The sequence below is a fragment of the Typopeltis vanoorti genome, chromosome 2, assembly GCF_054136105.1.
Source record: "Typopeltis vanoorti isolate ZY-2024b chromosome 2, IOZ_Tvanoo_1.0, whole genome shotgun sequence".
Classification (NCBI taxonomy): domain Eukaryota; kingdom Metazoa; phylum Arthropoda; class Arachnida; order Uropygi; family Thelyphonidae; genus Typopeltis; species Typopeltis vanoorti.
This window is the reverse complement of record NC_143550.1, coordinates 91,305,988-91,319,434: the sequence shown is the minus strand read 5'-3', so window position 1 is coordinate 91,319,434 and position 13,447 is coordinate 91,305,988. Positions and strand designations below refer to the sequence as shown.

Genomic DNA, 13,447 nt, shown 5'->3' with positions numbered 1-13,447 from the left:
GTCAAACGCCTTTGCCAGGTCCAGCAGTATCACTGTAAACCCATTTCCCTTATCCAGTTCAGCCGTCACCTTGTTATAAAACTTAAGCAAATTACTGAGGCATGATCTACCCTTCACAAAGCCATGCTGTCCTCTGTACAGTATCTCATTTTCATCAATCCATTCCTGTATTTTTCCCTTGACTACTTTCTCCAAGACCTTGACAACGACTCCTGATATGCTGATCGGTCGGTAATTTGCAACCATAGTCTTGGATCCTCCTTTATGCAGTGAAACTATTTTCCCCTCTTTCTACGCCTTCGGGACTAAGCCAGACCTGAGACTCAGATTAAACAACATGGTCAAGGGCACTGATAATTCATTAGCCGCTTCATGCAAGACCCGTGCCGGTATACCATCCAATCCCACAGATGTATTCACATTCAGGTTCTGTAATAGACTATTCACCTCCACTTCATTCATCACAATTCCCAAATAAACTAATGGTTTCTTCATTTTTTCAACGTCACCACCTGGATGATACTTTTGCAAAGTGCGCGCTCAGTAACTCCACTATATCGACTGGTTCAGTGAACTCTTTACCATCGTCATTCCTTAAAATCATTTTACCATGTACAGTTTTTTTCTTGCTTGCAGCATATTGAAAGAACTGTTTGGGATTCTCTTTTGCTTGCATAGCTAGTTTCCTTTCATAATCGGCTTTTGCTGTTTTTACCACACTCGTTACCCTTCTGGCCTGTACTTTATACCGTTCGTGTGGCTGCAGGTCACCCCTTTCTTTAAATTCCCTCCATAGTTGTTTCTTTTTTTGCAGCTCGAGCTTAATGGTGTTATTCATCCATTTAACCCCTCCTTGTTTCACTATTCGGACCTTAGGTATACAATCAGCCATAACCTCCTGTAAATGCTCTTTGATCACTTCCCATGCTGTATCGACGACCAGCCCTTGCAGTTGTACATGCCATGGCACTGATCCAAGCAATCTCCTAAGCTTGTCATACTTGCCAGCACGGTAATTCCACATATACCCTGTCTTAATCACAAATTTCACACCTTTAGCCACCTCCCAGGTCAAGACCTTATGATCACTCTCACCAATAGGTGGCAACATGGTCATATTCATTACAATCAAATTCTCAGATACTATTACCAGGTCAAGCACTCTCACACCCCTAGTATTTTCAATTACATGCTGTTTCAGATAGTTATCCCTTAATAATTGAATAAAATCCATTTCCTTCCTCACATGTGTCCTCTCCTCCTTCCAATCAATGTTACCATAGTTGAAATCCCCCATAATAATTACCCTCCTTCCACTCATTTCATCAATTTGATTATGCATACCATCTCCACCATCTATTCCATCACCTGGTCTATAGCAGCACCCAACTGTATATTTTATTCTGCCAGTATCAATCTCACACCAAATAGCCTCAAATGAGCTCCTTTCACTATCCTGCAATACTTCAATTCTCCTTGGCTGCAGTTCATCAGCTATCATCAATTACACCCCTCCCCCAATTTTATTTTCTCTGTCCCTCCTAAACATACTATAACCTACACATTCTATCCTACTAACTATATCATCTTCCGTCAGCCATGTCTCACTAATGCCAATAACCTGTGGCCAGGAAGAGCCAATCAAGGCCAAAAATTCTTCCTTCTTGTTCCTAATACTCCTGGCATTGGTATACATGAATTGCAGTGTTCCCTTTGTCCCACCCCTATCTTGATGCGTTATTCTAAATATCCCATTCCCATTTTTTGTCCTTATTGCTGGCTCAGGTACATTATATACATTTTTACACTCAACTGTCTCACTGATGTCTGGATATCCACTTCCCCCCCTCCTTGGTAGTTCTAATTTCCCTGGTTCTGCACATCCATTTTCACTTCATTCAGCAACACTTTTTCCAGTCTCCGCACACCAAGTCCATTCAAATGCAGGCCATCCATCTTGTATAAGTCCTTTCGCCCATCAAACTCATTCCACACGTCCACAAATTCCACACCACACCGTCCGCATAACCTGCACATAATATCATTTGCGATTATGGCCCTCCTTCTAAACTCCTCTCTGTCATACTCCGGTAACAGACTCACCATTCTAACTCTGTCACTCTTTTCTTTCGCTACCTTTAACAATACTTTCAAGTCTTCTCTCATAAAAAATTTATCACCTTTCAATTCATTCGTACCAGCCACAATTGTTATTTCTTTCACCCTCTGTTTTTGCACTCTAATGCTCTCACTTACATCCTTAAATTTCGCACCCAGTAAGTACGATTTAGTTACACTCCCATCTGTTACTCCTCTTAATAACGAGTCACCATACAACACTCTCTCCTTCATTTCGGAAACTCGCCCACGCTGTTTATTTACGTTAGCCGAATCACTCAGGAAAGAGTTTTGCAGGTGCTCTAATTGCCGCTGCGCATCTTGTATCACTGCGCGCAGCCTAGCGATCACACTTCCTACAAATAATTCCTCATTTTTTTTATCATTCAAACCATTTTCTCTTTCTGTATAATTGCTCTCACTCTTTCTTAGATCACTGCTCACATTGCCATCTTGTACACCGCAATTCCCTATCGAGCCACTATTTTCACTCGCATTCTGGCTTTCTTCAACCATAGCTGTCTCACAACCTGACACATACTTCGACTCCTCACTTTGCATACACTTTCTACACATTCTCCCACCACTATCACTTTCAATCCATACTCCAGCCTCATTCGGGAATGCATACATTCCACACACATCACATTGGACAAATTCTCTCACGTTATAGTTTTTGAACAATGGCGTCGTATTTTTGGACGCCATTATCTTACGTCGCATTGGCGCCATATTCAAATATATGAAATGTATCGTTAAAGACTAAATTAATTTACGGAATTTACACCAAAATCACACAGACACAACAAGCTACCAAATTTAGACAATATTACATTATGATTTTTAACATATATTCTAATTTCCATTCAAAATTGTACTTAGCTTTCGGGAGCTCCCTGAAAACACAACCGTTCCCCTGGCCCTCTAGCGGCGAATTCGATCTGAATCTTTTACTGTTAAGACAGGATTAAAGTAAGGAGATGCTTTTCATCCATCCTATTCAATTCAATTTAATTTTAGAAAAATATACAGAGAAACCATAAAAGATAACAGATGTAGAACAGTAATATTAGGATATGCTGATGATATCTGTCTACCTGATTGGAGAAAATTCTGAAGACATTAGAATAATATTTGGAAAACTCAAAACTTCTGCTGAAAAAGTAGGATTACAGATCAACCAGTATATAAAAACAACACTCAAGAGGAAAATGACCAGTTTACCATCAATAACCTGAAATTTAGTAAGGAAATATGTTAGAATACATGCCTCCAATGGATCTTATCATTTGTCATCTTCCAAAATTTTCTCAAACAGAGATTTAAAATAGAAATATACAAGTTAATCATTAGACCTACTGTTTTATAATGAACTGAAACTCAGAACATAACAGGCTGAAATGCAAAAGATTTGCAGATCTTTGAAAATTAAATCCTTAGAAAAGTCTTTGGACCTCTAAGAGATAACACAACAGGTGGGAGAAGAAAATTTAATCATGAATTACACAAACTCTATAGACGCCCACTACTAACTGATGAAATCAGAATTTGCAAGTTGAGATTATGTGGAAAGAATGACTAAACAAGCATTCAGAATGGTGCCTGATGCAAGCAACCAGGCAGACCACAGCAATGTTTGGAGTATAAAATTCAAAATGACTTAGTTGCTTATTTGAGATGAAAATTCTGGATTGGAAGAACTTGTGACAGAAAAGAATGGACGTTAATACTTACAAAGAAACCTTAGTGATTACGTAAGCTGTCAGTAAGTGTCCAGTAGATAACTACTAACAGGATGCACCATGAAGAAGGTATTGTGATGACTTGAATATTATAACTTGCTGCATGGTCATCAGCTTCTATGTACTAGTAGCCTAGTCATGAAGATACTTCATGTGCAGACTTTGTTAGCTTACACTTGGACAAAGAACTAAACAAGAATATAATTTATTATTACATGACACCTCCAAGGAGTCCAAAGACTCATCGAGAGAGGGCACCTAATCTGCAATCTCCATCTCTGCCACTCCATCTACCAACAACAAACCACAACTGACTTCATTATCTACACCAATGCCATCTACTGCCCACCACCACCAGCATTTTCACAGACAATCGCAAACATCCATGCCCACAGTGGGATTTGAACCTGCAGCCGATACGCTTAGAGAACAGATATGCTAACCACTCTGCCAACTAGGTGGGCAAGTTATTGGCAAGTTTAATTTGTAACCAAGGGGGAAAAAAACCTATATTTTAGACCAGCTTTTCAGAAGAGAGATGGTAGGTAATTTGGCCTCTCATGACATACAAGTGATCCTCCCTCAATGAGCTCTTAGATTACTTGGAAGAATCTGCAGAACAATAACAGTATTCTACTCCAGATATGAAAATGAGATTTCAGATAGATTACCACATGATAAATTAATACTCAAACTAGAGCAGATGGAGTTAGACTAGTGCATTAAATCGGAGATTGGCTCTCTAATAGGTATCAACAAGTTGTGTATGGAGGAGCAGTATCCTGAAAGAGGAAAGTCACTAGTGGTGTGCCTAAAGGATCTGTTTTAGGGTAATTGCTGTTTAACCTGTATCTTAGGAAGATTTGAATTGGGATATAAAACTGTTTGAAGATTATACAAAGTTGGGACGAACTATGAGGAGCGGAGCAGATGTTGTGACCTTACAAGAAGACTTGAATAGATTGAGTGAATGGGCATGGGAATGGGGATGCCAGTTCAAGATTGCAAAATGTAGGGTTTTAAAATTTAAGAAGCAAAGAGGGGATGTAGAATTTACACTTGATAGTGTATATTGTTAGAGGTTGAAAAAATAGATCTTGGGGTGATTGTGGATAAGGATCTAAAATTTAGAAGACACATTGCCAAAATTGTGAGGAAAACAGCGAATTCTGGGAATGATGTGGAGGACACTGACTTGTAGAAGTAAGGAGATCACACTGTGTAAAGCTTTGATTAGGCACACAGTACAGATTTGGTCACCTGGTTTTTCATAAGGATGAGGAGATACTGAAAAGCGTACAGAGGAGACTGACTAACATAGTTTCTGATCTTTCTTTTAAGGTTACATGGTGATCAGCATTCATATTTAAGAATATATGGACACAAAACACACGTGTTGAAATATCAACACGTATGTTTTGTGTCCCTAAATTCTTAAATATGAATAGTTTCTGATCTCTGGAATGTTGAATATGAGGAAAGGTTGAAATGCAATTTACAGTCTAGTGCAGTGTTTCTCAAAGCATGGTACTCGTACCCGGGGAGTTGCAAAAGGTCTTCAGGGAGTACGTGGCAATTTTCGGCTATGCATCATTAATACATGGAATCATTATATTTCTCAACAAATAGTGTAATAGAGACAACTGGGATAAAAACAGCACTAACTAATGAATCACATCTCCCCCTTCAACAGAAACTGTATAAAACAACAGTATAGACTCAAGCAAAACCATATGTTGCCAGTGCAACACATGGTTTTGCTCGACACCACCCTGTCATGAACGTGTTAAAACTAAGAAATATATAGTGAATGTGCTTCAGATATTATGGAATTCAGTTGAAGAGAATTAGCATTTCAACTCGATTGTTGAAATGCTAATTTGTCTTTGGTTCGCGCGATCTTTCGTTAATACTGCACAATCATATACACTTCTTCATAACTGCTCTACTTATCCCACGTCTTGTAAATTACTGGTAATTTTTGCTTGAAATAATAGGAAAGAAGATGAAGCTATTTAGATAGATGAATTTGACGATGAACAGAAGGAAACTGTTCTCGATGCCAAAAGTAGCGATAGCGAGTAGGATCTTCTCAGTAAGTCGCACCATTTTCAGTTTTTTTCTGAAAACTTTAGTTTCCGAAAATCCTCGCATATATCTTGCACCATGATTTTTTAGTTTTAATTTTTGGAAAAAAGTGTGAGTTATATTTGAGTAAATACGTTAATTTTTTTTAGCTTTCAAATTCTTAAGTATGAATCCTTGGTTAAAGATTTATAAAACCCACAAAAGAGAGCAATATAGCAAATGCAAGTAGCTGTAAGCAATAAGAAAACGTTGATATTGCATCTGGATCAAATGAAATTGATAAGGGTCTGTCGTCTGACATCTCTAGAGAACCTACTAGGAAGAAGATGAAAAATCTTCATATTCATGATATGAATTACTTGAAATGTGGATTTTCATGGACGGGAAATGAAGAGGAACCTATTTCAAAATTTGTTCTATTAAAAATAAATCATATATTTTGTTTACATGAACATATAAATTCAAATAAAATAGACATTTACAATGAAATATACTTCAGTTATTTATTATTTGATAAGGAGGTACTTGGTAATAATGAAAATATTTATTATTTGATAAGGGGGTACTAGGTAATAATGAAAATTTAAGAAGGGGTATGCGGTTATCTGAAGTTTGAGAAACACTGGTCTAGTGGATAGGAGGAAGAGGGGTGATACGATAGAGACATTTAAGTTGGTAAAGGGTCGTTATAGGATCAAAGTTGAAGAGGTTTTTTATAAAATGGGGGGAGATCAGGGAAGAACAACAGGTCATCTCTGGAAGCTGTATAAGGAGGGTGTGAACAAGGGAGTGAAAAGTAGATTTTTTTACATGCAGAGTTGTTGAAAGATTGGATTGCCTTGTCTGAGAGTGTGGTGTCTGCAGAGTATTTGAATGTGTTAAAGGTGCAGTATGATGAATTATGACAAAGGGACCTCCTAGATGTGTCTTTGACTCAATGGAGTCTTATAGTAATAATAATAAAGATTATTTGAACACCTCAAAAATTCTGAGACTAGAAACCTCGAGCCACCCTTGATTTTGGACTTTTTACCTGTATATTATAATATTACATTATTAATTGATGTTGATATAATGTAAGGTTTTTAAAGGTTTCAGATTTCTTTGAAAGAATTGATGATTTATTTAATGAGATGAAATGGCAGAAAAAGCTACGAGGTAAGATGAAATGAACATAGGATTCAGTATAAATAGAAAGTTTAACTTTTTTGTGTGTGCTAATTAGTTTGATTGCTGCAAAACGGCAGTTTTCCAAAAATTTCATTTTTATATGCATGATATACATTTATATAATTTTTAAACAAATTATATAAATACATATTTATATAACATAGAAATATTATTTGAGATAACTATGCAGTATAAATTGTCCTCATATTATAATCAGAATAATTTTATTTTTGGAAAGACCCAGGTTCAAGCCTACACTCACACACACACAATTGACAAACATAACACACTTATGGAAGTAAGATTAATTAAAAAATTATTTTATGAAAACTCAGTTACCATGACAGGCCATCTGACCTGTTTGAAACCAGTAATTAAACCTCACATGAATGATATGTTTAATTTTTATCAGCATATATGTACTCTTATTTCATTTGATTTTTATTATAATCAAACTTAAATAAAGACCAATACAACTTTGATCTTAGAGGGAATCTTCTTGTTTTTATCAAAAAGAGGATGAAGTACAAGTGGGAACCACTCTCTCTCTCTCAATCTTTTTTTCCAAGTAGAGGGAGTCCCCCACAGGAGTCAGTTTATTAAGTTTGCTTTGCACTCAAAATAAACTTAATAACCAAACAACTTCTTCCTACTATATGCAGTGCACTCTCTGTGGATGTCTTTGCCATCTTTTATCATTCTTGCAATATGAGGTTCACACTGTAGGAGGGACAAAAAAAAAAAAAGTTTCAGCAACCCATCAACCACTTTACTACTGCCTAGATGCTTATATTTTAGCTTAGGTTTTCATCTCAGAGAACTGTTTGCTTTCACTTTCTGCCCAAGACACTTTAATGTTCTGATACTATCCAATTAGATCTTCAACTAGAGCATTTTGATTATCACCTGTTCTTAGTCCTTATGTTGAAACAAATGACTATCCATCCTTGTCATTTTGCCACTGGCAGCTGTCTTTACAGTATGCAGCTAAAACAATCTCTGTTAGACCATCTCCACAGGTACAAGTAGTTTTTACCTACATTAAGAAAATTTCTGTAATATATGAGACTACCTTATATTGTATACAGTTCCTTGAATTTGCATATAATAGAATGGATACAAGCCCTAGACGTTATGATAGGCAATATTGCATAAATCCAATAACAAACTATTAGCCTGGCACAGCTGCAATTCCACTTTGCATTTTCTCTTTCTACACATTAGGAAACGTTCCCTCCCTTCAAATGCAACCAGCTCTTTCGTGTACAATAGAGCAAAATACGTAGATTTTCTACTGATCTACATAAACAGTTCAAAATCAATTCTAGTGAGGTCTGATGCTGTTGTCTTCACAGACAGTATCATATATAATTGATTCTCACCGGAATGTAGCAATTATACTGCTGAACTGTATGGTATAGAGCTTGCAGTACATTATATAAAGAAAAAATTTTACCAAAGATACATTATTTTCATTGATTAAATTGATGGATTCACATCCATCATGTAGTGCTCTCTTGGATATATGTGTTGGATCAGAAGCCACAACTGACCAGGCTTCAGATATCACAGTTGTATCAACTTGTTCCTTAAGATACCATCATCTCTGTGTCTCCCATGCTGATTACAGGCAGATTTATAAGATGAAATGTAATATTCCAGTGGAAAGTATCATCTAATAGAAAGAATAATGGCAAGCTATACTAGATTGTCTGAATAACAGAAAGCTGTACTAGATTGTCTTCCTCTCTACTCTTCCTGCAGAAACTGCAGGGTTAGTAGAGAGGAAATTCTTTGCATTCACCTCTGCATAGGTTATAATCATCTTTTTCAATCTTTCCTATTGAGAGAGAGAGGGAAATAACATGCCTCTATGCAAGTTCTAAGGCTATGCTTTAGCCATCATATTATTATCAGCTGTCCTCATTTCATCAAAGAGTGTGGTTTTTAGCTTTTTTGATAATTTTCCTGATTCTTAAATCTCCAGATTCTCACATCCATCATCCTATGAAAAAAACAGGCATTTATGAGATTCATTGCTCTTGTGGCATTTGCTATGTAGGCCAGTCAGGAATGTCACAAGAAATTCACATGTTTAAACACATAAAACACATTGAAAAAAAGAAGACCACATAAATCAGGCTTGGCATCCTACACAACTACCACATACCATCGAGTAGTTTGGCAACAAACAAAAATGCCATATATTGATCATAATTGTTTTACAAGAAAGTTCAAGGAAGCTTTTCAAATGCTTAGGATCTGCCACACAATATATGAGAATTCAAGGCTTAAACTTACACCAAGTTTGATCTACTTTCGTTAAAAATCTAACTGCCATGGACCTAGGATATGACACGCATAATACCACAGAACATGACAGCAACAACTAGCAGTGTTCCAAATGCATGTAGCAATGAATTTAATGTGTATTCTGGTTACTTATTTCTCTATACCAATCGTCAAGTTATGATAACATCTAATATGTGTAATTAATTATTTCTGGTCATTTGTGGTGTATAACTTTTTTTTTTTTTACTAGTTCCCCTGACAATGTAATTCTGATGACTTACAATTTGTAGAGTTATAATTGCTTATTTTTATTAAACTCTTTATTTACCTTAAAATGTGGTCTCAATATCAAAAACTTCCCACACTCCCTGATCCTTATCCACTAATACAGTTTTACCTAATTTATCTTTAAATTTCTGCAAATTAATCTTTTACAATCACTTTCTCTCTCTCTCTCTCACACACACACGCATGCATGCACACATTAGTTGTGAACAGAAACTGTCTTTTAATCATTTTGCATTATACAATACTGTTAGCGTGATTTATAATTTATATCATAGTTTTATATTATATTTTAAACACAGGCATGGTACATTATTATGGCCTTAGTTACTAGTGTGCCAAAAAAAAAAAAAAAAATTGAAACAATACCCATGTCCCAGAATATAGTTTAATATATAATTGCTTAGCTAACAGTAGATTTAGGTTTGAGATAGTAATCAAATATTTAGGCTTAGGTGCTGGTTAAAACTTTGTGTTTAATAGTTCCAATATTTGATTTGATATAACCAAGAAATATGTTAAAGTTGTAGCAACCTAGCTAATCTTGCACATCTATCATGTATGACAGTATTCGTTTTATAGATGCCTTAATCAGAGAAGGCAGATACATTAAATGACATCACCCAAGAGATTTCTGGCCCGGTTGGCCAAGTGGTTAGCATATTTTGCTAACCACATGTATTCTGCTCTCTCAAAAGGCTGCAATTCATATGCAACCTTGGGCATGGATATTTGTGATGTCCTGCATTCATCATTTGTACACACAACATATGCACTCTCCCAAGACAGAGTGGGTTGCTATGGAAGAAGTAGACCCAATCCTCACCTTATTTAGGAGGGTGGAGGCCTTCCTCAGCAGTGAATGAAATCAAATCAGAAGCTACTCATACTCAAGCAATTAACATCTGACTAGGTAATATTCATAACTGGTGATTTCAGAAAAGTGTACATGTCCCCCCCCCCTGCAAAAGGTTATCTTCCTAGTTGAAGGAAATGTCAACTAGATTACTAGGTCTAGTCTGGATTTCATCATCTAATGAAAAACCACCACATTTGAATAGTTTTAGAGTGAGTCTTTTGGAAAGACTGCCACTGGATGGAAGCATAATGAATGATATGAACAGATTATCAGCGGAAGTCACAGATGATGTAAATGAGCAGCTAAGTGGACCAGACCAGTGAGACCAAAGTGATTGTGAATGGAGATGAAAATATAAAAACAGGAATACAATTTGCTCAGGGGAAACAGGGTAATCAAATAGAGTGTAAAGCAAGTAAATTCTGAAAGCAGTGATGAATGCATGTAAGTATGGTCAGCATAGGAATGAAATGGAATACAGTCATACCCCGACTTACGCAGTTTCTTATATGTACGTATTCCCTTCACGCCTCATCGCTAGTCGTATCTTTCCCGCGCCAGCAGCATTCGCCATTGTCACACGTGCTGTGAACAAGCACTGACGTGTTTTGTGCGGTCTCCATTCTTACACGACTTTTAGTCTACAAACCTTGCAACCGTTTATGTTCTTGATAAAAATTTTATCACATAGAAAATAATAATGTCGTCTAAAAGAAGCAAGTCTGATTCTTCTACAGCTAGCAAGAAAAGAAAAACATTGACTTTGGAAACAAAACTCAACATTATTAAGGATTTTGAAGGCAGAATGAAAATTTGTGAGCTATCAAAGAAGTTCGATCTACAGGAATCCACAGTAAGAACAATCATGAAAGATAAAGAAAGAATTCTCACTGCTGTGAAAAATGCCCAATCATTGAATTCAAGCATAATTCGTAAACATCATGAGATTATTGGTGAGATGGAAACTATGCTTAAATTATGGTGTGATAATCAAGTGAGAATAAAAAATTGTCCAGTTGATCAAACAACAATATGTAGCCAAGCCAAGCTGATTTTTGAGAGGCTAAAAGTAGAAACTGGAGAAGCAGCCAAAGAAGAAAATTTCGTGGCTAGTAATGGTTGGTTCAACCAATTTAAAAATCGCTGTAACTGGCACAGCATCACGGAGAGTGGAGAGGCGGCAGGCGCTGATAAAGATGCTTCGTCTGCATTTCCTGAGACACTTAACACTATCATCGAGGAAAGTAGCTATAGCAGTCAAACCATATTTAATGTAGATGAGACCGGCTTGTTCTGGAAAAAGATGCCTAAGAGAACTTTCATCACACGTGAAGAAAAAACGTTTCCTGGCATTAAGGCTTCCAAAGAATGGTTGACAGTAATGCTTGGTGGAAATGCAGCTGGTGATTGCAAGTTAAAACCTCTCTTAATTTATCGCTCCAAAAATCCAAGGGCGCTGAAAAAAAAAAAAAAATCTAAAGCTAGTTTGCCAGTGATTTGGAAGTCAAATTCTAAAGCTTGGGTGACAGCTTCTATTTTTGAAGACTGGTTTGGTCACCACTTCATACCTGAAGTTGAACATTATTGCCAGTTTAAAAAAATTCTGTTTAAAGTTATGCTCATTATTGATAATGCACCTGATCACCCTCCTGCAACTTTAATTGATTTTGATCCATGTGTAAAAGTTATTTTCTTGCCTCCAAATACAACCAGCTTACTTCAACCGATGGACCAAGGAGTTATCAAAACATTCAAAGTGTACTACACACGCCGTTCGTTTGCAAGTCTGAATGAAGCTATGAGGCAAAATGAGCACCTGTCTGTTAAAGAGTTTTGGAAACAGTTTAATGTTTTAGATGCTGTAAGGATTATCGGAGATTCTTGGGGTGAAATTTCCCAAAAAACCTTGAATGGTGTCTGGAAAAAACTTTGTCCATCCTGTTATAAATGTGAAATGGAAATGTTGCCAGAAACTGATCAAGTTGCTGGGGAAATAGAAGAAGTTGTCAACCTTGCCAGGCAATTAGATTTAGAAGTCGACAGTGAAGATGTCAGAGAGAGCTGTTAGACTCGCATAACAAGGAGCTTACAATCGACGAGCTCATAGAAATGCGTGATCAAAGTGCTACTGAAGAGACCAAAACCTTAGATCTAGTTTTGCAGAAAAGCACATGACAATTGCAAAATTAACAGAAGGTCTCAGCTTAATTAAGAAAGGTTTACAGATTTTGGAGGACATAGATTCTAATGAGGAACGAATTATAGTCACAAGGCAAGGAATAAAAAAATCATTGGCTTGCTATGAAGAAATTTTGCGTGACAAGAAAAAGACATTATGCCGTCAGACGAATCTATTAGATTTTATGAAACCATCGACATCGAAATAACTTTCTTTTTTTTTTATGTACGAAAAACTACAATTATGTTTATATTTCTTAAAAAAATATAGGTGTTTTTGTAAACCTTTGGTCCCAATTACTAATATTTTGTATGTTTGTATATATAAATTACATGCAAAATTATACCCCTAGTTACGCGAATTCGACATGTGCTTTTTGTTGGTCCCACCTACCGCATAACTTCGGGGGTATCACTGTACATGGAGAGTATTTGAATCTGAGAAGATATAAGGGACAAAGAGAAAGGTTTATTGGGGACCTTTAGAGACGAAAGCTACATTTGACCTCCACAGCAGGGGTTTTAGTCTCTGTCCCTCTCTTCTCCATGCAATGTTAGTGATAACCTTCAAGGGCATGACTAAAGTTAATACTCAGAGACCCAGACTCTTCGAGGATACATCGGTTCAAACAATAGTAACACAGGCTAGCCTCCAGATAGTATAAAAGCCCAAACCTATCAGTAATGATCTCATGTTGGAGGTTTAATGGAATGT

At 36.6% G+C, this 13,447-nt stretch overlaps 1 protein-coding gene across 1 annotated transcript in view; it reads left to right on the top strand.

Annotated features, from left to right (window-relative positions):
• Itpr (Inositol 1,4,5,-trisphosphate receptor) overlaps positions 1 to 13,447 on the top strand; it is a 1,112,489-nt gene that overhangs the window by 970,584 nt on the left and 128,458 nt on the right. Inside the window, exon 49 of the mRNA XM_090401920.1 lies at positions 7,040 to 7,106. Within this exon, the coding sequence (XP_090258046.1) occupies positions 7,040 to 7,106 (67 nt within the window). The remainder of the gene's footprint in view (positions 1 to 7,039; positions 7,107 to 13,447) is intronic.